Genomic DNA, 27097 nt, shown 5'->3' on the forward strand with positions numbered 1-27097 from the left:
CCACTAACGTGCTCAATAATATAATGTATAGGTAACATGTTAAACTATAGCAGTAGGGCACGAAAAAGAATGTTTAGACTTAATTTTCAAAGCGTACAGTATATTATTTCGTGTTATTTACGTATATTTCTATTTATAAATACACCTAATAATCAAAATTAACAATGATTTTAAACTGTCCCATCTTATCCTGTGTGTTTTCGAATTTGTAAAATTTCACTTGTTGTGCGGATCGCTAAATAACTCCTCGTGTGTTTTATTATATTTTATTAAATTGTTGTCAATTAATAGGAATAATAGTCATCTATTTTGATTTTGGAAATATTTGGCAACATGTGCTTAAGTGTCCCATCTTCCCCCATTGTACTATACCTTTTTCTCTCACTCCTATTTCACGTCTATAAACATAACTTTCGTTTTTGTTGCAAACTTTTCATCTCAGACAAATAATGCGTTTTTTGCCTGGTCCTATCGGTACCGTTTTCCAAAACGGATCTCTAAATTAGGAAAAACCGTATACCAACAACTCGAACAACAATAACAATATTTATTGCTTAAAAACAAACTTATATACGACATTTACATCAAAAGTTTAATGAAGACTGTTATTTTTTTAATGCTTAAGATTAAATTAAATAGCAGCTTCGTTCCAGGTTGGAGATTCATCGCCGTTCGTGTTCGTGAGAAAACCCGAATCCACGGAATGTTGTTTGCGTGATGGGCCGAGAGAAAATGCTGATTGTCTCCTCGGTTGACCATCGTATATCGCGTGATTTACTTGGTAATCTGCTGAAGCATGTGGCTTCACATATTTACCTTTTTTCTTTGTCACTTGCATTACTTTCTTCCGAAATTTATCTTTCAGGCTTTTTCTTTCGTTTGAATTAGGAAAGGGTTCGTGTGTTGAAGTTTGCCTCGTATTGTCTGTTCGTGAGCCGTCCCAGGTGTTTCCAGGTTCTTTATATGTTCTTCGTTGCTTATCGCCAGGGAGCGATGTCTTAATAACAGATTGATGCTGATGTATTTGAAATGATTTTTCTACCAGTGGCTCAGATAGCATATTATGTTCTTCATAGTTAAGTGAGCTTGCACTAGACATTATTGTTTCGTTATCACTATCAACGCGTACAACCTCCGCGATGATGGTGCCATCGTTTTGCACTGCTGGTTCTTCGTTTGATTTAATGCCAAAAAAAGAAAATACTCTCTTAATAGCACCCTGTGCTTGCTTTTCAAACTCAGTTTCCTCTCGTTTTGCCCACAAAACCGACCAACTAAACCCCTCGTCATCGGAATTTCTTCCAGCGTCTACGACTCTCTGAATTGTTTCACTCAAATTAGCTTCAGTCTCCTTGTCTATACGCGGAATTCCCTTAACGCGAATCACAGACGATCTGCTACTTATGTTTCGTTTAACTGACCTCACCCTTTCAACCACCGTTTCACTTCCCGAGTACTCATCATATTGTTTGCTTCGTCGCCGTTGTTTTTTTACACTTTCTTTCTGAACAACTTGGTTTTGATGCAACCTCGGATCCTGCTCTCTAACCTCACGAGCAGGTTTGCTTTTTACTTCGGTTTCAGTAGAAAGAGGGATTTGGTTTTCGATGTATTCCTGTGTATAGTTTGATAACGTCACATGAGATGATTCGAGTGTTGGTTTTAAAGATTTCGATGACGTCACATGCGGAGGTGTCGCATTTGTATAATTCAATGAAGTAACAAGTGATGACGTATGTGTTGGTTGGCCATGTGTGGGTGACGTCACTTTGGATGACACATGATGTGGTTTAGAGTTTGATGACGTCACTTGATTTATCGCCACATGCGATGAGTGTGTATTTTCCGAATATGACAGCATGGGATTTTCATCAGGTGGATTTGGTAACACCATTAGCTCAGTTGGACTTTTTTCTTCCTTCTCCGTGCTCGCCGACCTGGAAGTTATTGACGGGGTTTTGAGTTCTGGTTTATTTTCTTCGTTTTCTCCGGTGAAGAGTTTCAACACCGGTATCCCGACAGCGGATATTCGTTTCAATATTTCATCTTTTGTGTTTAAAGGAGCAGGAATTGGCGGCTGCTTAGGTTCCTCAGTAAATGTTAAATCATCGAATTTTGTGCTCAGGCCCTGATGCTCATCAGAACTAATGCTCAGAGAACTGGCAGAATTTCTTCCGATATTTTTTTTTGTTGCTCGATTTAGCAAGTTGTCCATGGAACGATGTCTTCGTTTTGTTTTTGTCGATTTCTCAATTCTTTGCATCCGTTCTAAAATCTCGTTCTGTTGTTCGGAAACAATCGCAAGCTGTTGCAACAACGCATCACTGCTTCCCCTTGGCTGGTTAGCCTGCTTCCCTATTTCATTCAAATTATCTCCCACGCTTTTGTGAAGTCTTTTGTTCGCATGTCTCCGTGTGGCTGACCGCCCTCTTCTGCGGCCACCAGTTGCAGATGTTCTTATTTTCTCCTTACTGTTTCTATGTTGTTGGTTACGTTCTGTCGCAGTAAGGGTCGTGTGGTGTGACCGACTTCTTCGTTTAACTCTCACAGTCTGCTTTTGTTCTTTAATTTCTGGAGGCAGAACTATCGCAGCGTCAGTAACTTTATCTTCATACTCTTCGGAGAAATACGAAAGATCGGTAAATTGTTCGTAAGGTTGGGATAAATCAGTAGCCGACACTGAACGGGTTTTGTTTTTGGCCATAAGCAGCTCTGAAAACGAAATAAGGCTCCCAGTATCATTGTATAACGATGGCGGTGGAAGAAATGGCTTCTGTTGTTTTTTAATAGAGGCATAAATGTCGCTTTCACTTTGCGCGTGCCTCAACCAACTTCTTTGTCGGACAGGAGGCTCTGCAGTTACTGGTCGACAACTATCGCGTGTTACAGAAGGTGTCATCTTAGTTTTAATTGTTTCCAAAGTCTCGTATACATCTTCACTTTTTGTTTCTTTTGTTTCCATAGTTTCTTCCGTGTTTAAAGAGTTAGTATCAAGTGAAACTTTGTCAGGTGTTGGTTGGTTGCTCGCTGCGTGTCTTGCGTTTAGCTCTTCCAGTGCTTCTTTCATCCCATACGTTTTAACTGTAAATTACAAATAAAGTAGGTTGAGTATTAGTCCCATTAACAAGTTAAGGTCAATAGAAATGAAAGAGATATGACAACATAGGGGTTTTGTTTAATCTACAAAAAAATGAGAACTTTCTCAAAAATATCACAAGATTGCTTATGCGGTAATAGCGCACACTTGGCGTGTAAAAGACGAAACCGGTGTTACGACTCTGTTTTATCACGCCACGCAAGAATAAATCAATGGCATACGTTCATTACCATACTCTTGATTATCAAAACACCTATAATGATGGGATGGGGGAAGATGGGTCATTGATTTATTACAAAGTGTAATTGCGTTACATTTCTGTAGCGAACCGCCGTTGTATTATTCTTTTGTCTTAAATATTGATATTATTGTTTGACGTCGGCAACTACTATGTTGCCAAATATGTATGTCTGTTTTTGTGTGTGTTTAACTGTGGTTGTTCCGGTTATTGTGAAATGATGCACTATTGCACAACATAAGTAACTTATACAAGTCACATTATAAACTTTTGACTGTGATCAATTAATTAACTTTATGTATATACTGCATGATTAAAATATTGATGGAACAACATTGCATATATATCTCATTATCATTACCCTTTGTGTCACCATCGTCACTGGAATGGAAATGCTTGATCATCATTTCGTTAATTTGTCTTTCTTTTTTTTCTTGTTTCCGTTTTTCGATTTTCTGTACAACGGTCCCAACGAATGCTATTCTTTTGTGTGGCATCACGCTTTTACCAAGAGCAGAAAAAAGGGTTTCGTCTTTTAGATTAGCGTTGGCAACATAAGTCGGTTTATAAATCTCCTCCTGGAAAGATTAATCGTGTTTTTAACCCTGACGTAAATAAGGTTCGCACATTGTTACCTCTAATGTTTTAACTTGTTCATGTTCATCATAACCCTCAACAAAAGTTTCCCAATCCAACTTTTTCACTGCCCCTGTCTTCCCCGCGTGGCGCTGTCGAAAAGCTTCGATCTTCTCCCTCTCTTGGCGTTGCTTCCGTCTTCTCCAAACCTCTTCATCTGTGATAAATCCTTCTTCTTCCGCTTTCTTTAGCTTGTTCATCTTCTTAGTATAGTTCTTCCTGTAACGATGTACAAAATTACGTCTTAATTTTGTACGATTTACAAACGGTATGTATACCTGCGTAGTAAAGTGGAGTAAGATATAGGATACCGTTAAACCGTTAACACTTAAATCCTTGTTTGCTGACCGTGTTTTAAACAAAGTAAAACGCTATGTGCAGTGGCGAGTTATTGAACTTTGTAACTATACTTTGTTTATTACCAAATGAGACGAAAAAAACAAATAAAAACATGTCCTATCTTACCCCACCCTATACTTGTTAAGCATTCGCTCACGCGTTTAAAGATGCTTTAGATAAATACCTGTGTTTAGCCATCGGTACAGTATTTTGCGGAACAACCAAAAGGCAGTCGGTTGTTGATTTGCTGGTATTGTTTTCATCCACCTGTATCAATTAATCTCTTTAATAAATCGTTTTTGTAGCAATTAAACAGGAAAATAAAGGTTATTATAGGCTAAGTTGTGTAACCTGCGACTAACATATAACTGTAGCCATGGCCTATGGAGATATCTCTAGTAGGCCATGCTATAGCCCACACGATGGTAGCATACTTACTTGAAGCATAGTAACAGCGGACTCCATCATACCCCGTGGCAGTTGCTGGCTACTTAGTGGAGTAGTAAGAAGAGGTGATAAGGGAAGATTATCACCAGATGATCGCCCAGAACTACTTCCTGATAAATTCGAACCCCGTCCACTAAAATATGCATTCTTTGTCAGTGTCGGAACGTCAAACCTCGGCATTGAAATCGGAACTTTGCTTTCGTCAAGAGGCACAAGCTCAGGTAAGTCCTTATATAAATCAAAACTTTCCATTTCGATTTTCCCCTGTTTTGGTGGTTTGATTTTCTGCTTATAGGAAAGCATAGTTGCAACTATAGCTGTAACTTTCCCAATTCGTTTACTACTACCTGTACCAAGAGGTATGTTGTTAAAGTGATAACAAATTGTTACATAACTTTAACTGAATGGCGCAGTATGTATTTATAAAACTCATTATAAAAGTTGCGGAAAGCGAGTATCCCCAGCAACGACATTACTTAACGTCGGACAGATTAATTAGGCGAGTTACCATGGAGCTTTAACAATGTAGTCGATTAATTTTCAATTCCATTGCTCTTTAGCACCCTAATTTGATTAAATTAGTATCAAAGAGACATAGTTCGTGAGAAACTAAACCTACTAGGTTTAACTTTCTGTATTAGATTTAAATATTTACACAACAATACGAGCTCTGTGGTAAGAATGTGAAACGGACCAAGCTCAATAAACGATTTTTTTACATTTTTCGAATTTTGTAGAAAATAAGATTCTCTCGGAGAAAGATAAAAACAAAACAACTCTTAAGTGAGTTGATGGTCAGCAGCTGCTGGAAGACCGGACTTGGGGCATTATAGGTTGTGTCATCCAGTTTGCTGGGAAACTTACATGCCGCTTTGCAAGACAGCAATTAAACATAATGCACATGGAAACAAAGCACGATGGGGAAACTCTTTGAAAAGAAACGAAATGGCAATAAAACGGTGGTTTCTTGTAAAACTACAAAGTGCTTTATTCCACATGGAGCAGTAGAGAGCATGCAGCTTGTTGTACGGTCGGTCATACGCAGCATGTTATGAAATATCTTTCTAAACCCACTAAGGGTTTAAAACATGGTAATGATAGGAGAGCAGTTGTTCAAATAAATAGGCAACTTTGGTTGTAAACCAGAACTGCTCAATAAATAAAACATCAACGAATACACAAAGAGCTGATTGTATAAAAGAAATGAGTCGGTGGTAATAAATTTGGCGAATGTAGCAAAAGGCAGTGCAGAAAACTTAGATTTATGAATGTTAAGTCTTCGACACGAAAATAGACTGAGTGTCTACATCTTTTGCTGTGTTTTCGCCACTAGAAGCGCTCTCATCAGAATGTTCACGCTTCATTGGAGAAGGAAGAATTTTATTCGGTGAGTTTGAACCGGCAACTACAAAGTTTATATAATGATAAACATGAGCAGAACATTTTGAAGAAAAGATTAAAAACCTTCTTGTTCTCTCCTCTTGGCCCGTTTCCTCTTCCGATCAATCGATTGAACTTCCTGCTTCAATTGCTGATAGACGGTTCTCATCTCAGATAGTTTGGCTTGCAAAACAGCAATACGCTGCTCAGGTGTCATTAGTGCAAGTTCTGAAATGTTTTAGTTTCAATTTATATGGCACATAGTGATAGTAATAAATAAAGGTATTTATGATTCACATTAGTTTTCAATTAAATAATCTATTGCAGCTTATTGTTTTTCCATTCATGTATCAATGGATTTGTAAATGATTAAAAAAGGCAACTACCTTCAAACATAACAGGTGGTGGGGCAGTGGGTGGAGCAGGTTTCGGTTTCGCTTTTCGTTTATTAATTCGTCGACGACCTTTTGCATTACTATCACACTGACCACCGGGTGGGGTATCTTCTTCACTTTCAGTATCATGATTTTCGCATTGCTGTTCAGTTAAATAAATAAAAGAAGGTAATTTTTCCTATCTTTGGTGGTCTGAAAACGACGGTTAATATAACATTAATGTTCTGTATCATACACCTCGTGCCCGCTTACGTTGGACCACAAGTTACCGGTTACTTCGTATGTAACTTTATGGGTGTTTTTTCTTATGTATTGCCGATAATTTAGTTAACCCATTAGTGACCACTGGGTTGTGGCAATTGTCGTTTAGCATTTTACCAAAGGACACATACACCCACAATGGTAGCAGCCACAAGCCTCGAACATATAGGTTAGAGCCTGATGCGGCAACCACTGTGCCACGCCACAGGACGAGCCTAAGTATTAGATAAACTGGTATTGTTAAATCAAATGCTCACAGGATCAGCTTTTGAACTCCGTCTCGATTGACCGGATCTCCCTCTTTTCTTCCTCTTTGGTTCACCCTCACTTTTATTTTCATCTTTGCATCCAGGTGAGGATTGATTGATCTCCATCCCACTTAACGAGCTTGAACCGCTATAAATATAAAATCATAATAAATATACACATCACACAGAATATCCAATATAAAACAAACAAACAAACCTTCCCATGTTAGGAATGTTGTCGCTTTCAACTTGTTCTTCATAGAAATGATCCGGTGATGGTTCAGGTGTTGTGGGCGGTGTGTTTTCGACCAAAACCTTAAAATATAACTTGTGTTTTTGTTTATAATTACATGCCATGATGCAACTCTTACCTTACTACTGGAAGGTGCTTGTAAGGGTATTATTGGAGGTACTACATCAGGTATTGCTGGTTCAACATAACCTTGAAGGTCATTGTGTGGTTCCTGGTGTGGGGAGGATTTAGAATTTTCATCCACTTCTTCATTTGAAGATTCACTGCCATTTTCCTCAGCAATATTGGAGTTACCTTCATCATTTTGCTCCTCTTCTACATCTTCATTTATTGGAAGGGGAGCACTTGTTGATGTTTCACAAACATCCGTACCAGTACCAGTAACTTGCTCCACTTGAGTGTCTTCATCAGCATCTTCCTTTTGTTCACTTTCATCTGAAGAGTCGTTCTCTTCTTTAATATCTGTCAACTTTTCTCTCAATTCATCAGACTTTCGCTGAGTTTGTTTTTGTTCATGGTTCAATGATTTTTCACCACTTTCATCATTCGATGTAGATTGAGAGGATTGATGATCAAGAGATGGGGATGAATGAGCAGATTTGGAGACATCGGAACTTGCATCAGTTTCCAGGACTTGTTCAGTTTGAGTCTCTGCAGATGTTGTTTCTTCTGATGCTGAGGTTGTGCTGTTGGTTCTGATTCGCTTACTTATTCCATATAATGTTGATTCGCGGAGGTACGCAGGTGACTTTGATCTCCGTGTAGATGTTCGCCTGCTTGATGGGAAAGATCCCGAGATAAGTGGCGATATTCTTCCAGTAGATCTAGTGTTTGATTTTAAGTCGGCACCTTCTGATGCTTCACTTGATTTTACCAAACTGGTTTGGCATGTTAAAATTTTCTCCTCGGACAAAGCTCGCTTCTCTGTTGACGTGGATGCCACAGGAGCGGGAGGAGGAGTGGAAGAGGATGTGCTTCTTCTTCGCATCCTCGTCTTTGGTTTCTCTTCTTGTTTCTTTACTTCAGAAATAATTTCTTTATTAATCTCCTGATCATTTGAAGATGTTGTAAAAGTTAGAGCTTGAGTTACACTTTTTAAAACTTCTTTGGTTGTTGAACCGACAGCAACCTTACCATTTGCACTTTCACTTTCAAGCTTTCCTTCAAAAGGAACTGGAGTTTTTGGTCGTTTTCCCTTTAGTGTAGTAGTTGGAGAGTTGGACGAAGATGCACTTGTGGAACTTTCACTCACACAACTTGATATTTGCCATGATTTGATCCACTCATCATGTCTGCTGTTCCAACCAGCATAATGCACAAAATATCTTGTTTCTTGTCCCTCAATACATTCAACACTCACAACTTTAGCATGATACAACTTAAATGAATCTTTCCCATACTTCACCTTGAGTTTATCACCGATCTTATAAACAACGTTCTTCCTCCTCCCAGGAGTTCCACTGTTTGATCTCCTCCGATCTTTCTTGACACCAGATGTCGCCTCACTCGCCAAACGACCTCTAGTGACCGATTTTTCCGAACCAGTTGTAGAACTTGCATCATCAACATCAGAATCTCGTTTCATATCTTCTTGACGACTTTTTCTTCCCCTTTTTATTTCCTTGAGCAAATCTGAATCACCAACAGAGCTACATTCTGATACTTTCCGTCGCCTGGAATGGAAAATATTAAATCGGTAACTATTCAGTACATAAGAAATAAGGGTATCCATAATGTCCTCTCTAATTGTTATAATAATTCACCAGCATCATGTTAATATTATCATAATATGGTATGGTTTACTAACACAACTGTGGACTAACCGACTTGTCCTCCTTAAACTTCCATCTTCATCATCTCGTACTGGAGGTGATGATCGACCACTTTTCAACTTCTCCTTTTTTACTTTGGCAACAGGATCACTTTTAGAGAGACCAGAATTATTCTGCACTTTATTCCTTTGCCTGTATGCAAATTACAAAATTAACAGGTTTGTTTAACTTTTTATGCAGTATCTTTTAATTTCACCTAATTTAATTTATAATACTAATTAATAAGGTTTGACACAGTAAACAAAAAAATGTATAATTTCTCATTATTGTATATTTATAACACACATTAATATGTAAAATAAAAGAATATTTATTTTCAAATTTTCATGCTATTATATTTTAAAACAAATCAATTTTACCTAAATAACAAGAATTTTAAATGTCAAATGAACTTTTTCTACATTATACAAACTTCAACAAACTTTAACAACAAACTAATTCTAATTTTTAACCACCTACCTGAAGCTTATCATATATTCTTCAAAATTGAGCAGATATTTAATATAAGCATTCTTTACATGATGACCAGCTGCTTGAGTAAGCTTAGGAATACCAAGTTCTGTGTAAATATCTCTCCAATCAGTTGACAAAGATACTGCATGGAAACCACCCTTGGCTTGCACCAGACTATACAAAAATATTGTGTGAATTAAATATTACCACTCATAGGTGCCTAAGATATGTATGCATACCCTGGAAAAAAGGTTTCCATTAACCCTACAGACGCGTCATCGGTTACGCTGCGAAAACACAGCCAATAACTAAAATGACCATACAGTTCGTCAAAGCAAATATAAAAATGAGGCCAAAAAACATTGTTCGAAAAAGCAATTTTTTGTAACTTTCAGCAAATTTGGTAGCTTGAGTGACAAACGCACAGAAAATCTGCAACGTCCAGATTTTCAACAAAATTAACTGATCAACGGATTTGCGAGATTTCTTCCGTTCAGAATAAAGAAACATTATATCGCTCTAAATTAGTGTCCGAAATTTCTTCTGCTTAGAACAAAAAAACATTATATCGCTCTGAATTCTAGTCTGAGATTTCTCCCAAACAGAACAAAGAAACATTATACCGCTTCAGAGTAGTGTTCCACAGAGTTTAGTCATTTCTTATTATAATAAAGTACATCAATCAGGGCAAAAAGGAAGGAGGGGGGGTTCAAAAAAAGATTTAAACTCCCCCCTTATTTTTTTTGGCTGCGCCGTTATTTTTTTATCGTACAGTCCTAAATTTGGTCTCATTTAAAAGAAGAAACAGTTTCTGTTACTTTTAGAAATAAAGTATATGTCAAACTGTCTAAGTATTTAAAAATTTTAGGGATTTTTTTTGCCAAGGTTTGTGAACATATTTTGGCATATTTAAGTGTTGCTTACGAGTTTGATTCCCAGTTTTTCACAGTTTTTGCCTTTTTCGCATGAACCAAACAGGCAAATAGTTGTGATAAGAAAATCCCAGTGTACAAGAGCGTGTTTTGACATGGATTTTTTTCTGGTTATGATGTAGGTAACTTTATAAAGTTTTTACATACTGATCAAGTTTGCAATAAGTTATATTTTAATAGTTCAGTTCTTTATTGCAATATTCAATAATCTAAGATATATTGTGACGTCAACAATGTTATGATGATGTCATCAAAAAACTAAACATATGAATTTGAATAATTTTATATTGCACAAAAAAGAAAGTTTTGGTCTAGTTGCTATGCTTTGCTTACAAAATCCAATTAAATGAGACCTGGTCAAAAAGTGAAAAATTACGAAAAACAATCTTGCGTCAAAAGGGTTAATCCATAAACGATTTAATATCCCACTAACTTATCTTAAAATAAACACTAGGTAATATATAGTATTGATAGTGCAATGATCAACCTACTTTACCAGTTAGAAGCACCCTGCGTAAGCTTTTATCTTTTAAAACCTATAGGTAGCTTGACTTTAGCCGCTTATGTTACTATACCTTCGCCACAATATTGTGAGAATTCTTACTTGTAAAGCATAAATAGGTCCAAGTCTTTATAGCCAAGGACTGGAGTCTTGTTCACAGGTGTTCCTCTATCTTCCATGAACTTGTAAAGTTGCTCAAGAAAATCATGATTCTGGTATGGATGCGCATTACAGAATAATTTGGTATTCTAGATTTTAGAAAAATACTTTTTTTCGAATCTTTTTTATTCAAAGGGGAAAAATAATTTTACCAACATAAATCTGTTTATTAACCCTTTAATAGTAGCTTTGCTGGATCGTGAGCTATAAATAATCAAAAATTGTAACTTTGGTTTATTTGGCTTCATGATGATCGGTTGCCGAATTTTTCGCATTTGGCGTTTTCACACTATACATTATGCATAACATCAGACATTTCGTCTTTTTCTGCGGAAAAAGAGAGCTACAATCCCTGCAAAATGATGATGCGAAAACGCCCAATGCTTAACTAGCTATAAAGCCAAAACGGCCAAGCCAAAACGTATATCAACTTTTGAAAAGGCGTTGCGAAACGTTTTTATCTCGAAAGTCCAACAAATACAATAATAAATTTTTTCAAAATTATTGCTTTTTTAAATTGGTAAGAGATTTCTAGACATGACATCATTAACAGAATGCCGAATCCCGTAATTAGACTTAAATATAAAAGGATTTGAATCTCACGGATTCAAAATTCTGTATTGTGCATCCCTAGTTTCTGGTAATTATATTTTTAAACTCTAGGTTTTGTATGATACAGAAAACATTCAATTATATACACAAAAACAACACAAATAAAGATATTTAACCACGTAATCCACCTCGTCATTCATGCCATGAAGCTTTTGTTCTCCTTCATCTTCATCAAATATATCTTTGATATCTGTCTTCCAAACATCGGGAATGGCTCCGGTCTCTTCCCAGCGAAAAGCATCATCCAATACATCTATTAAAAGTTGATGGAATTACATATTTTATGTTAGGATAACATATAATAAAATGAGAATACAACTGTATATAAACACCTTGAGTAATATTAGGCAATACAACAAAAAATACCACACAATAGTATGTCAGAATATGTCAGATTCAGAAATAGAAGTGCAAAAAATATATTTCTAATCAGTATTTGAGATTTCTTTGGATAACTATTAATTAAATTAAATAAATTTAAAGAAACATTTTTTATAAAACTTAAATCTTACATCCGACAGTTGTGAATTACTAGCTTCAAGAGTACTTTTTAACCCATAACCAGCGTGTTCATTGTATGTTCAATCCGTTTTAAGTTTTTTAAACATGCAACATCACATACAATATGTGATGTGATGTTGCATCCAAATACGATAGTTCCAAGAAATCTGTTAAAACAAAATACTCTTACCTTTCCATGATGGTTCAACCTTAAAAGGTCCATTGTTTCTTGTAAGTTTATTGCACCTCAACACTCGTGCTATTTTGCCAGTTTTAAACGAGCGAATCACAAAATGATTATCCTTTACTTCATTGTAATTCTCATAACACATTGGGTTAACCACCACAGCAGGGTACCTGCATAGCATACATTGTAAATAAGCAGCATAATTTAGTAAGAAATGGTCCACGTACCAATGTTTTCTTTTATCAGTGGGTTCTACAAGAACTAGATTTCCCATCATTGAATCGGCAAGCCACTTGATTCTTAATTCATCGCAATCTACATCATGCTTGTCTTCAATATCCTGTTGTGGTTAATGTATAAAATCAACATTAATATAAACAACTAATCAAATAAAGGAGTCAGCATAATAGCATTATGAAAAAGATTTTGTTGAGTCATAATCACTGTGTTACAGTAACACTGTAGAACAAACAATACCTTTGCATCACTTTTTGGAGAGTTTAGTTTTCTTTTAGCTGGTGGTTCACGGTCTGGTGTACAATGTTCTTCACTTTCATCTGCATAAGAAATCAATATTATGTTCTCATCTTTAATCACCAAAACTATCTATCATGATCAGAAAATCATTTCTCTGAACATAAATCACTTTGTAAACAAACCAACCCAAAGCTGATGAACTTTGTGGTGTTTTTCGCTTTGGTTTTCTCTTCCCATTAAGAACTGGGGTTCCAAAATTTTCTGGGTCAGTCAAAGGAAGATGATCCAGAGTTTCACTTTCAGCATAATGACGAACCCCTGCAACAAATACAAGTTTAACTGCTGTTTGCGCAAACCAGTGCGTTTCAAAGAAGACTGTCATATTTGCACATTTAACTAAAACTCATTAAAAAAAACGCTTGCTTTATTGGTTGTACACACTAACACCTATTCTTTCTGTGGTAATTTAAAACATGTATCATAATCATATATTACATTATTAAACAGACGTGTCTAAATCCTTAAACAATTAATTGACAGATGCTTTAATTCCAATGGAATGCAACACGTTGTGTGTGTCAGTATTTCCTAGTATTTTCTAGCTCAGTGCGTGTTTGCTGCAAGCAAAAATTGCATGACAGTCTACTTGGTTGCACCTCTTGCTTAAATTCAAGCGATACTGAAGTTAACAAAACCTTTAACCATAAAGTATCGAACGCTAACTAATAAATCAAATTTTATTGAGTAGCCTATTTAGATAAGTCATCAAACTTACCTTGCAAACATAAAGATCCTCGAGATAAGGTTCTTACATCCCCATCATCAAACTCGACAGTGTAAATGCTCTTGTCACGAACACTTTGTATAACTCCCTCACACCAACCATGTTGCTCAGGAAACTGAGCTTCTACTGTTGATCCCAACTAATTAAATAAGAATTAAAAATGTTTATGCGTGTGTATATTATAATATGCATGCATTGTAAAAGACAAGTGGTTTTATACAAAGTTTAACATGCTAAACCACATTGATGATCAAAATACACACAAAGAATTACCTTTAAATTTCCCTTTATTGAATCTTCATTCACATAATAGAACTTATTGTCTTTTTTCTGCATAACCTAAAAAAAAGAAATTTTAGCCAAATCTACCAAAGCGACTTCAATGATGCAGTATTAATTACTTTTATACTTAATTGATGTTTAACCCTTTAGAGATGATACCAAGGCGCGTTTTAAAAAGTCAAGCTACTCATACCTTTTAAAAAATAAATATCCTTTTCAAACATTATATAGAATGATAATTTTAAACTTTTTACCATTTTTGTGGTCATTTTTGTGAACACCTGTAGCAGAATGCAGATTTGAACTACTCTTTTCCTAAGGATTTATACACAGTTAAATAAACTACTTACACGAAAGTTGACATTCTTTTTAACAGATTTTATCTTTGCTTCACAGAATGCACCTCTGTATTTGGCGCTAACCTCTGTTCCAACAGATAAATGATGTTTTTCTGGGTTTGCCTGCATACAAAAGAACTGGTTTAATGATTTTTAGGAAAGCTGTTATCAATTTGGGAACGTTTTGTACACAGAAAAGTATAAGCACTCCTGACCTTAAGTAACTTGAAATGCTTGCTCTGCTTTCTGTAAATTGTCTGTGAAACCATTTCTGGAATTACCGCAGTTTGCTTGACCTACAATAATTTCTAATTCATTGTGTAAAAAAAAACTAGAAACCCAAACGACTTTACTAACATAAACACATATTGGTTTAGGCAAATTCAACTTCCAGGTGCTGATAACATTTTTATCACTAATGCCAAACACACACACACTATAACTAAATAAATCTCAAATATGGTACTTAATATAAACCTAAACTAACTTAATAAACTGTTATGTAAAACAAATACACTGTTACTCTACTTCAATAAATACTTCAACACTTAGGCTAAAAATATTTTGAGTGTCTGACTTTTGCTGAAGTAAGACTCGACATCAAAGGTTCACGTTATATACATACACTTGCAAAAACAGCAATAGTTTAAAGAAATTCCCATGTTTACTTATTAATCTTACCATTAGGACATTGATTCAGGGCAAATTCGAGTGCACAGCCAACTTTTTACATCTCCAATACTCAGGCAGCGAAATCATTCGTATCTTCTATGCAACAAACACATCAAAAATTGTGATCAACAACTGAATGATGATGTTACCCGATTGGTTGAAAATATTATGACATCACGCCAGCTGCTTGGAAGTTAGTCTCAAAACAGTGACTAAATCAACCATGCGTGACTATGATTAGAAATGTTTAAGAAACAAGAGATGAAAGATCTAATGGGGGAGCACGTATTAAACTAAGAAGCATAATGTTAATAACCCTTTTACTACAACGGTCACCTACGCTCGATCAAAAAACAAACCGGAAGTAACTCACAAAGCGGTGTATTATAGCTCATAAAGACTTGTAAATGCATTTATACATGTAATTTAACTTAATAAAAACTTATATATAATTAAAACTTATGATCTATTCTATGAGGATTGAGTGATTAGTAAAGAATATGTTTAAATACGCTTTGTACAACTCCCTATGTAAACTTACATAAGCTAACCTTGTCGTCGCTTGGAAACGCTTGAAAACTATTAATTAATATTATGCTAATTAGTTTATAGCGTGTTCATGCATTAGACCTGTAATCTCTCTAACAGCAGCGAAAGTGTTCACTTACGAGTTACCACATGTGTAACATTGTGGGTGATTTTATTTGTATGACCAACAATTTGGACAAACATTAGTGAGCACTGGGTCAAAGCATTGTCCATTTTCCGTTAGTGTATTTTTGAAGGACACGTACGACAATTCAAATCAGCAATAGGAGCATCTATCAGCTACACCTTACAGTTACGATGTAAACGCCTCAGCCACAATACCATGTGAAAGTAGGCCTAAAATACATTCAGGTCTTGGAATAGATGTAGGGGAAATTCTACGAATTTGTTTTCAAAATCTACGCTTGCATGCACCAATGTGCGGAATAGCTTTTATTTCATAACAGATTAAGACCATTTAGAAGATTCATTTTGCTTATGTTTGGGGACATTCTGTTATTGTTATCGAGTCTATTTGTCTTGACCATCTTACAATTATTTTTTAAATGTTTGTAATTTGTATTATTGGCCTTACCATTACGTGAGCCTTTTGCATAAATTAACGTTACAATTCAAAAAATTATAGACAAAACAATAGAAATGATTTATTATAAATAAAATATATATCCCTACTTAACGGGTTGCTAAAAAGCTACAGAAATCTTTGAAGCAACCTTTTTAAAGGAATAAATTTTGCCAGAAATTCATAGCGAGAATTTAACAAGTACAGTAAACTAACGAAAATTGCAAATCCAAGTGTAGTAAGTGTGAGCTCAGTAAACCCACGACGTGCGATTGGATTTTCAGCCATCATTTCATCATATAGACTTGCATTTTTATTTTTGTGTGGAAAAGGTGACTTCGGGACAGGTTTGCCAAGGAATTTGCACAGCGGTTTCCATCCTTGTTTCACATTGTAAACAAGCAACTTTTCTTTCGGAGCATTCTGTCAAAATGGTGCAATTTAGATGAATTGCTTTAAAAAATGCGAATTTTGAAACAGTTTGCGAACAGCTAATAGGCCTACTATTAAAAGAATGGGGATGTAACTTAATGAGCTAGTATAGTTCTATATAGACATTTTTAGTAAGTCGTGAGTTAATATACACAAAACTTAATGATTAACAAAACCACTGTCCTCTAGGTTACCATAAGAACATGGGCGTTGTGTTTTCGATAAAGTTGCTTTAGTAACATTTCGTTCGATACGTTCATATTCATCCGTGGACGGGAAGTGTAGGTTGAGTAAGCCACTCTATCTAATGACATTATAAAATTACATTATCTCTATTGGTCTCTTTCATTATATGAAAGTGAAGATATATACACAGTCGAACATCACAAGAACGATAATCCAGTATATAAACTAGTTTACCTATTAGTTATATATGATCAATGCGCTATGGTCAACTTCTAACATATATAGTGTAATGGCTGGAGATGGGACACTTAAGCACATATTGCCAAAGTCAAAATAGCGTTTTTTGGGGGTAAAACTACGAACTAGTACTATCATTACTTTAAAAACACTTACATTACCGCTTTTTCCGCGCACATTGCTGGATCGTGAAAATACTCTCGAATAATACTCTAACATTTGTTTTCGTTTATCAATAAACTGTTATACCCGTATAAAGGAAAATTTTTAACAAAAGTCTTAATTGTCATTGTCCAAGTCCCGTCTCCCCCTCCCTACTATGTACATTACTCTGATATCTTAATTGGTTCACAATATTTTAAACACAGACGAGAGAAAAGCATTTTAGGAAACCATTCATGAAAACTTTAGCATCATGCAGGGCCAACTAGAAATCCTTAGAAGGTGTGATATGAGGAAAGAATATTACCTATCCTGGTTGTTCTATTTTAAAATGTTGATTTTGATTAATTTCAATAATTTAATTTAAAAAACGCGCACTTTGGTGAGCCGTGAGAATACTCACATGTCAAATTATATTGAAACGTTATTTTCGTCTATCATCAAACGGGGGACCCAGCATAGAAACATAATGTAAAAAAAGATGAACCATCTTGCCACTTTTGTATGTAGCATACTTACTAAGGTTTTTAAAAAAATTAAACATCCGGTATCCGATCGGAGTAAAAATGAACATTATTTTCAGCACAATATTCCGATCAAGAGTTTCCATTTGCTTTGCAAAACTTTTATACCAACTTTCTTCATCGCGGAGTGTCAATATTATCTGTGAAGAACATTAAGTTATAGGGGAATATCACTGACAATAAAACGTATTGTGGTCAAAGATATTGTATGCTAATAATTGTATACAAATTAGTTATACAGTAGGGTTCGGGGGCTGGGACACTTTGTCAGACGAGACTTTTTTATTTTCTTTTTACGGGCCCACATTTAATGATAATCGAAAAAATAATGTAACAGATTTGTTCGACAGTTATATCACGACTTTATTAAACGCGCGTTAAAGCCGATTACTATTACTTTTTATAAATAACAAAATATATGTAAAATACAAACGGTTTATTTTGAACGGATAAAAAATGTTTTTTTTGGGTAATACCACTTCGATCAGTATACTATAGTATTACCCAAAAACCCTGTATTTTAATTTTGGAAACATTTGGCAATATGTGCTTTTAAGTGTCCCATCTTCTCCCACTGTACTATACATAAACTATAAGCTGTGCCTACAGGTAATTATATTGCACAACAACATAACTCGTAAATAAAATAAAGTATTTAATATAATTAATTAAGTTTCTAGCGACGCGACTCTGTTATACCTGCTATCACACGACCTACCCCAGTATGATGTGCAGGTATTGCACGAAGTAGTTCACAATTAAAATTTAATAAACCAGTGCTCAAAAAACAGCATTTTATGTGGTGAAATATACCGGACAGGCTATGACTTTCAAGTATATAAATACGCGTCACGTTTTTTTACGACTAATCACGATATTCAGAGTAATGGACATTCAAACATGACCCGTCCTTATAAAACGCTGTTTAAAGAATATGACTAAAGATGTTTGAACGCGGAATTATACGTGCTTTGTTCGATTAACATAAAATAAACATTATATATACTTTTGCATCTGGAAAGGCTTGATGAATTTCTTCCCAATAACAAAATGTGGGTGCATCAATACATGCATCTACATCTTCATACATTCTTTTAAAATCTTCGGTCGTCCCTCCACTTGTCATTATTTTGTTCCAATCATTACCGAGGTACCAAAAGTTTTCCATGAAGTCGTAAGTATTATACCCAAGCTCCCTGCATGCTGCAAGCATTGACTTAGTTCCTGTTTTGGAAAATCCGGCAACTATCACCTTCATATTATGGAGTTTAAAACTGAAACACGAAAGGCATTGTTTAAAGTTTTTTTTATTTATTGACTAACTGCGCTGTCAATAATGTTTGTGTGCATGCATATAAAAATTCTTTACTAAATTTAGGCCTATATTTTTGACTGATCGACACTGTATAGGCTATTGCTGCACTTTAATCGAACACACTGTAGGCTTTATCTGAGTCATTGCCTGGCGGTTATTGTTAAACTTTGCCCCGCACAACAAACAAAGGTCTTGCAGAATCAATAAAACATTCGGTACGTTACGACCTTGAAACTAGTTACAACAAACCGAGTTACGAGAAACTATGAAAGCAAACACAGACAGCAGAATGTAGGTCAGACTGCAGAGAGGAGCGTGTTGCCTTTCGCTTGTCGGTCTCGTGTATGATTTGTTCCAGGTACGATATATGGTCCATGTGGCAACGCCACTACACATGTGCAGATGGTAACAACATATTTTATGCAAGAAGCATGACATTTTCTTCTTTTTCTTCTGCGCATGCTTAGTGGCGTTGCGGCGAAAGCGCAGTACCACCTAGATCAAACTTTCTTCCCGGACTAAATTGTACTCGAAACAGACCTACCAAAAAATCGTTATTCCCTTTGTTTCGAGTTTTATTACTGACATATAATACATTTTAATTTATGAACAGTGCTTGGACTACTATCTAAAAAATTAATATGAAAAAAATCAACTGAGGCTGAAACTGAGTGACGTTTTCTTGGTTAGATAACCACTGAAAGTCATGTAAATATCGTCGACCTTAAAAAGTTAATGATTCATTTTCCCGAGGGCGGGTGAAGTTTACGTTTTAAGCAATTCTTCCTAAGTGGATTGTCGTTGTTGTGGGTTCTGTGAAACAATCTACTGGTTTTTAAATATAATTGATTATGAAAAGTGTTCGGAACGGGTGGGTGAGGAGCGACATATCAATGGTCGGTAAAAACATCATAATAACCGGCGCCAATGCTGGAATAGGATTTATAACTACCAGAGATCTTGTAAAACGCGGAGGAAGAGTTATATTAGCGTGTAGAAACATGGAACTTGCTTTGGCTGCGAAAGACACAGTAGGAATTGTGGTTAATCATGTTACATAAGTTTTACATTTCTTATTCTAAAAAAAGATTTTAAAAGAAACTGGAAAGGAAGAAAAATATGTTGTTGTGAAGAAACTGGACTTAAGTTCACTGCAGTCTATACGAGATTTTGCGCATGACATTAATCAGACAGAACGTCGAATCGATGTTTTAATCAATAATGCTGGTAAATAAAGCAAATGTCAAATGAAATAAAATCTAAGGAAGAGATTAAACTTATGTATATAAAATTGTCCATTGATAGGCGTCATGCTTTGTCCGGAAACCAAAACAAAAGACGGATTTGAATCTCACTTCGGTGTAAATCATTTAGGACACTTTTTGCTCACCAATTTACTTCTGGACCTGTTAAAGGTGAGCTGTGTGTTTTGACGAAGCGTTACGTCTCAGACAATCGCCTGAAACTTCTTTACATTAATAAAAGGTGAATATCCACTGTCCAGTAATAAAAACATTTTTTCAATAACTGAAACATGTATATAATAATAAAATCCTTATTTTGAATGCCCATCGATCTGTCTTACCACGTCTTGCATTGTCTTACCGCGCTGTAAGTTAGTAACAGCATGATTGTGTTGTAACATATTTCGTCCCAAAACATATATTTGGATTGTTAAAATGGGTAACAACATGTGTTTAAGGTTATCACTTCCCCCACAATACTTTATACAATTTTATTACTTTTCCACAGCATAGCGCTCCAAGTAGGGTAGTAATTGTTGCATCTGAGGCACACAGAATTGGGAAAACGTATATACAATGGAGTGACATGAATTCAGGTGAAGGAATGGACACATACTGCCGAAGCAAACTGATGAACATTTTGTTTGCTAGAGAACTTAGTGATCGTCTAAAAGGTTTACGTTTTATATTCATGAATAAATGAATAAAAGTAATTTATTTTATCCTAGCTTGGCCGGAAAACGGCGATCGTTATAACATGGATGTTCATACACCTCGTGCCAGCTTACGAGTTACCGAGTATGTTACTTTTTGTGTGATTTTTGTGTTGCTGATAATTTGGACAACCCATTAGTGGCGACTGAGTTAGAGCAATTGTCGTTAAGCGTCTTGCCCAATGACACATGAGGCCACGAAGGTAGCAGGAAGGAGCTTTGAGCTTATTAACTCTGGGTTACAGGCAGGCGCGCTAACCGATTGTGCTACGGCACCGGACGCATGTAATGAGAAGACCATGTTATGCGGAACTATTTCGATCCACAGTTTAATAAAACCACAATAATCGTTTGAGATGCCACAGCTCTTTGTATATTTGTATATTGCGTACAAGTATTTTTTTACAAGATAGTCTTTTCGTTGTCTTAATTATTTCGGTCTTCATAATATCGTATTGGTAAAGATAAAAAAATGTTGTTACCAGGAAGTGGCGTGACGGTTAATTCTTTGCACCCTGGTGTGATACGTTCTGGATTATGGCAACATTTACATGACGAAGAATTGTCAATATGGAGGTGGGTTCTTCACAAAACTATGAACCCATTTATGAAAATGTTCTGGAAATCGCCGGAGTACGGAGCACAAACCACAATTTACTGCAGTGTAGCGCCTGAGCTGCTAAACGTCACGGGCAAATATTTTAGGTATTTTTTTTATTTTTGTGAAAAATCCTTATAAGGTGTTATTTTAATAGTTATATAGCAGGGTGGGGGAAGATAGGACACTTTGTCAGACGAGACTTTTCTAATTTTATTTTTATGGACCTCTATTTAAATTTATTTATAAAATATGGTAAATAGAAACAGTATTTTTTGAACAGATAAAAGTGCAAAATAGTGAGGTGCTAATTTTGAAAGCTCGCTAAATCAAAATAAAGCTGGAGAAATTTTATACTTTGCGAGTGTGAACGATTAAACTAGTTTCATAGATTCATAACAAAAACTTATATATTTAGTACAGTTTGATTTTGTCTCAGTTTTAAACTAATTTTGTGCAAAAAGTGAGATATAAACGTACGGAAAGTATTTCAATTTGTAGTCCCGTCTTCCCCCACACTGTAGTTGTGTACGTTTTTATTGCTAAACTTTGTTTTCGAATTTGTAAAATTACACCTGTCGTGCGAATCGCTAAATAACTCCTCGTATGTTTTAATATATCTTTTTAAATTGTTGTCATTTAATCAAGTAATAATAGTACTAATTCGTAGTATCACCCAAATATACCGTCATGTGGAACTATTAAGCAATATGTGCCTAAGTGTCCCATCTTTCCCCACCACTATATATTAAGGTTTACAAATTAGTGAGCAAAAAAGAAAATGCTATTATTTTAAATCAACAGCGACTGTGCAATTGCGTACGAAAGTGGTGAAGCAAAGAGCAAAAGAAATGCTGTTAAACTGTGGAACATTAGCTGCGAATTGACGGGAATTAATGAATTTATAACCTTTCCTACACATAGACTTTGATTTCAAGTTTTAAAACGTCGAGTAACTATGAACTGAGTGACGTAAAATGAAGTTTTTGTGCAATCAAATTCGTTACATAGTGTACCTGTAGTAATATCAATTTAATATTTTTATATAATTAAAAGCCCACTGTACATGCATAATTTTTGTTTCTTTACTATAAATGTAAGTTTTGAATTTAGCTTGTTGAGTAAGCATATAGTTGGCATCTACATACGTTATAGCACAATAGCAAGCATCCATTATACCTAGCTGCTAGTATTGCTGGTAGCTCCTGAAGTCAAATTTTCGTTCAGATTAATTGCGTCGAAACCAGGTTCAGATACAAGAAATGCCATCGCATCGGACGAGTTAAACTGCAAAGTGGGTTAAAAACTATTACTAATTCAACATTTTAATAAAGTCAATAAATATAAACCAAGTTAAACTTGTCTGCTGACGAAACTGATGAGATTCGTTTGCTTTCTTTACCATCTGGTGAACCACGCAAAGGAATGCTTTCATTGAGAGAATTTCGACTGGTAGAAGCTACAATGGTCGATGTGTGTTGATCTGATGGCGCATTACTTCGAATATATGAACAAGATGAATAATAGAACAAGTTATCAAATATTCAGGAACATTCTAACCTTATTCTATTTGATCCCAAGCAGCAACAACAACAAAGTGCATTTCGCACAAATAAAACAAATGACGTAACTGAGAAACGGTCCGGATTGGTGGAATGGATGAGTTGTGATCGGCTGCAGACAGCGTAGATTTTATTCATATATAGTTTTAAAGGCCGTTTAAACATTCCTTTCTTTGCCCTACCGCTGCTATAGTTTTACCAAAGCATATATACTATATATATGCTTAGTATATATGCTTTGGTTTTACCATGTTACATTCACTACATCATTGCAAGAAACTGATATTGTTTGAACGTCAATTAGTATTGTTCGAACAACATCTATTGATAATAATTGTATCCTACAAATGCATACGAACTTGTAATAACAGAAAAGGGATAATAACTATTAATAAAGTTTACATTTTGCTACAAATTGAGCATTGCTACACTGTTTTTCGTACAAGCTACTTCTCAAACGATCACCAAGTGCAAATGATTGAATTTCGAATATATTTTTAAAATATTATCTTGTTATTATGTCAGTGTATTATATTTGAATTACCCCCTAGGTATAAAATTAATGAATTAAAAGAAAACCTTTCAAAGTTTGGCAATAAAAACATACAAAACTATAATGTGGGAGAAGACGGCACACCAAATTGAAATATTTTTATATTGATAGTGTGTTTTATATTGACAGTCTGCAACTTGTAGTTAACCTGCAAAAGTTAAACGATTCTATGCTATTACTTTGCCATTTTCACTTCATATATATCTTTAAAACGATGTTTTTTGTTGTTTTTATTCAAAATTAAATTCATATTGACCCCTGCCTATTTTCCTCTTGTTTATATCTCTGTTTTATTCACAAAACTAAAACTAGTCATACGGGATTAATTAACCTGTACGAAATATTCGTCCAGCGTCGTGGCATAATAATTAGCGCGTCTGCCTGTTACCTAGGTAATGGATTTGAGGCTTGACGCTGCTACTATTGTGGGCGTTTTATGTGTCCTTGCTGGGCAAGACACTTAACGGCAATGACACCAACCCAGTGGTCACTAATGGGTTGTCTAGCTATCAGCCATACCACGGATATCTCTATTAGGCAGTGGCCATACATAAAAAAATTAAAAAAAATAAAGAAAAATAACCATCCACAAAGTAACGTACATGGTAACTCGTAAGCTGAAACGAGGTGTTAAACCCGTGTGATAACGACTGTCGTTTTCCGGCCACGCGAGGATAAAATAATAAGTTATATCTTATTTTACACCACGCGGTTAGAGCAATTGCAGTTAAATGTCTTGCCCAAGGATATATACGTCCACGATGGCAGCAGTGAAACGACTTAAACCCACCCTGCCGCGGCGCCATATATGTTTGGATTTGACGTAATAAGCAAACTCAGGCCTGAATTCTAGTTCACCAGAGTTCCTCGTGGTTAGTTCATCGTTCATATAGAATATAAAAGTAGTAGGGTGGGGGAAGATGGGACACCATTATATTTTCTCTTCTCATTTGGTGGTAAACAAAGAATATTCAAAGAATTATAAAACCATACTATAACGACCACCATAGACCGCTGGTGATTGTTTAAAACCAATCAGTATATTTGGATAATATCTGCTAAAGGTGGCCCGTCTTCCCCCATACTACTATATTATATATAGCATATGTGGTCACTAGGATGATGGTTTGCTTTACTCCACAAACAAAATATGCATATAGGAAAATTGGAATTATAGTACAATGGGGGAAGATAGGACACTTAAGCACATATTAAATAATATTTCCAAAATCAAAATAGATGTACTATCATTCCTTTATTAATTGACAACAATTTAATAAAATATAATAAAACACACGAGGAGTTATTTAGCGATCCGCACAACAGGTGAAATTTTATAAATTCGAAAACACACAGGATAAGATGGGACAGTTTAAAATGATTGTTAATTTTGAATAATAAGTGTATTTATAAATGGGTATATACGTAAATAACACGAAATAATACTGAACGCTTTGAAAATTAAGTCTAAACAATCTTTTTCTTGCCCTACTGCTATAGTTTTTACATGTTAATTATACAGTGTATTATTGCATAACAATAAGTATTGTTTGAACGCCAATGGGTAATGTTCAAACATCAATGGGTAAATATTGTATCCTACAAATGTATATGAACTTGTAATAACAGATAATTGATAATAACTATTAATAATGTTTTTATTTTTGCTACAAATTGGGTATTACTACTCTGTTTTTGGCACAAGCCACTTCTTATTAATTATCACCAAGTGCAAATGACCAAATTTCAAATATATTTTCAAAATATTACAGTAGCAGTATTCTGCAACTTGTAGTTAACCTGCCGAGTTTAACAGGCTGTGCTAGTTTCTTTGCCATGATAAACTTTATATATATAACATTAAACCGATATTTTTTTGGTTGTTTTTTATCTCAAATTAAAGTCATATTGACCCCTGCCTATTTTCTTTATGCTTATATCTCAGTGTTTTTTTACAAAACTAAAACTAGTTTTATGAAAAAAAATCAAACTGTACGAAATATTCAAGGTTGTTTTATGAAGCTATGAAACTAGTTTAATCGTTCGCACACGCAAACTAAAAATATTCATTGACTTTACTATGATTTAGCGTGCATTAAAAAATAGCACCTTACTATTTCGCATTTTTTACCTGTTCAAAGTATACTGTTTCTATTTTACATATCTTTTTAATATTTAAAAACAGTAATCTGCTTTGACGGGCGTTTTATAAAGTCGTGATAATACTGTCGAATAATTCTGTAACCTTATTTTCCTGATTATCATTAAATGGGGGTCCGTAAAAAGAAAATTATAAAAAAGTCTCGTCCGACAAAGTGTCCCATCTTCCCCCACCCTACTATATCATTTTACCTATTGGCTCTGTTCACGCTTTGACTATTCTGTTTATGTTGATTGTCAGTTCGATCAAAAATTCCATCGCTGTGTCTTACTCGTGATCTTGAAATATATTCATCTGAATAAACTACCTGGTGAATACCTTGCATTTTATCGTAGTTTTTCTTGAGGTTCCAACCTCAGGTAGAGCTATAATAGTGTCCTTCCAACATAAGCCTGTAAAAACATGACACAAGAGCATGTGGTGGTTAAACAACATTATGCCATCTACCTTGCTTTAAGTATACTTCATTAGACTATTCAAATATACTATACCAACAATAACGACTGCTGGTTTTTGAGCACGTTAGTGGTCATATAGATCCGATTTAAAACCGCACGATGAGCGATTAATTAACGATTACTTTCCTAATGCACTTTACATAGTGGAACGGCACGCGTGTTGTATCCACACAACGATTCACGACTGAATCAAACTATTAGCATTTAAGTGGGGACGCATTAAATGCACTACTCTTATTCCGTATTATCATTAATCGCAATTAAAACATTATTTTTAATTCAACATCATAAGAATAATATTAACTTCTAACATTACCTGATTACTGCGTGATTACAGTTGGTTAAAATTCATGAAAACAAACGTTTTTAAGCGACGACAACGTTAACTAGTGTAAGTTTACATTAAATCCATGGTACAGGAGTTGTACAATACGTATTTACACATATTCTTCACCAATCACTCAATCCTCATACGTCATAAGTTTCATTAGTTATAAAACATGTATAAATACATTCTGCCTACTGCTCCACAGTCACCAATGGCGACTAGAACCCGTTTTGTTGGTTACTTCAGATTTGTTTTTGATCGAGACCAGTCGACCGTTGTTGTAAAAGAATTAGATAATATAGCAGGGTGGGGGTAGTTGGGACACCTTTTCACTTTGTTTTCTATTTTCAATTGGGTAGTAAACAAAGAACATTTATTGAATTATAAAACCGTACCTTCACGACTTCCACAGACCGTGGTCAATGGTTTAAAACACGATCAGGCTATTGGGATATAATGTGTCAAAGGTGTCCCATCTTCCCCGACTC

At 35.2% G+C, this 27097-nt stretch overlaps 5 protein-coding genes across 8 annotated transcripts; 1 reads left to right on the plus strand and 4 right to left on the minus strand.

Moving 5' to 3' along the window:
* Positions 1-527: 527 nt before the first annotated feature.
* LOC113474141 lies at positions 528-5277 on the minus strand. The gene is made up of 5 exons (XM_026833935.1): positions 4749-5277; positions 4495-4577; positions 3971-4190; positions 3697-3913; positions 528-3081 (listed from the first exon to the last, which is right to left on the minus strand). The coding sequence occupies exons 1-5, from the start codon at positions 5058-5060 to the stop codon at positions 632-634; spliced, it is 3282 nt and encodes a 1093-aa protein (XP_026689736.1). The 5' UTR covers positions 5061-5277; the 3' UTR covers positions 528-631.
* A 78-nt stretch (positions 5278-5355) lies between these two features.
* On the minus strand, positions 5356-15202 carry rbp1-like (Retinoblastoma-binding protein). Of its 2 annotated transcripts, none has more exons than XM_009859668.3 (18): positions 15035-15202; positions 14366-14476; positions 14007-14072; positions 13725-13872; positions 13136-13267; positions 12950-13029; positions 12700-12812; positions 12476-12642; positions 11913-12037; positions 11116-11225; positions 9586-9753; positions 9118-9258; positions 7413-8967; positions 7259-7356; positions 7051-7189; positions 6524-6674; positions 6222-6365; positions 5356-6162 (listed from the first exon to the last, which is right to left on the minus strand). In XM_009859668.3, exons 1-18 carry the CDS (start codon positions 15035-15037, stop codon positions 6029-6031), a joined length of 3585 nt encoding a protein of 1194 aa, XP_009857970.1. In that variant the 5' UTR covers positions 15038-15202; the 3' UTR covers positions 5356-6028.
* A 582-nt stretch (positions 15203-15784) lies between these two features.
* LOC100187240 lies at positions 15785-19016 on the minus strand. The gene is made up of 4 exons (XM_002132149.4): positions 18684-19016; positions 17673-17817; positions 16763-16872; positions 15785-16559 (listed from the first exon to the last, which is right to left on the minus strand). The coding sequence occupies exons 1-4, from the start codon at positions 18933-18935 to the stop codon at positions 16266-16268; spliced, it is 801 nt and encodes a 266-aa protein (XP_002132185.1). The 5' UTR covers positions 18936-19016; the 3' UTR covers positions 15785-16265.
* Positions 19017-19679: 663 nt separating this feature from the next.
* Positions 19680-22618, plus strand: LOC100179350 (retinol dehydrogenase 12-like). Of its 2 annotated transcripts, none has more exons than XM_002132147.4 (6): positions 19680-20023; positions 20081-20219; positions 20298-20407; positions 20745-20910; positions 21435-21654; positions 22352-22618. In XM_002132147.4, the coding sequence occupies exons 1-6, from the start codon at positions 19844-19846 to the stop codon at positions 22476-22478; spliced, it is 942 nt and encodes a 313-aa protein (XP_002132183.1). In that variant the 5' UTR covers positions 19680-19843; the 3' UTR covers positions 22479-22618. The 2 variants fall into 2 exon arrangements, with proteins under 2 accessions (XP_002132183.1, XP_009857981.1); XM_009859679.3 differs by having other exon boundaries at positions 21435-21525.
* On the minus strand, positions 20286-26331 carry LOC104265507. Of its 2 annotated transcripts, XM_026833712.1 has the most exons (5): positions 26015-26331; positions 23108-23221; positions 22897-23044; positions 22727-22834; positions 20286-20398 (listed from the first exon to the last, which is right to left on the minus strand). In XM_026833712.1, exons 1-4 carry the CDS (start codon positions 26146-26148, stop codon positions 22727-22729), a joined length of 504 nt encoding a protein of 167 aa, XP_026689513.1. In that variant the 5' UTR covers positions 26149-26331; the 3' UTR covers positions 20286-20398. The 2 variants fall into 2 exon arrangements, with proteins under 2 accessions (XP_026689513.1, XP_009857980.1); XM_009859678.3 differs by lacking the exon at positions 20286-20398 and having other exon boundaries at positions 22619-22834.
* Positions 26332-27097: the final 766 nt, after the last annotated feature.

Source organism: Ciona intestinalis, chromosome 3 (assembly GCF_000224145.3).
Source record: "Ciona intestinalis chromosome 3, KH, whole genome shotgun sequence".
NCBI classification, from domain to species: domain Eukaryota; kingdom Metazoa; phylum Chordata; class Ascidiacea; order Phlebobranchia; family Cionidae; genus Ciona; species Ciona intestinalis.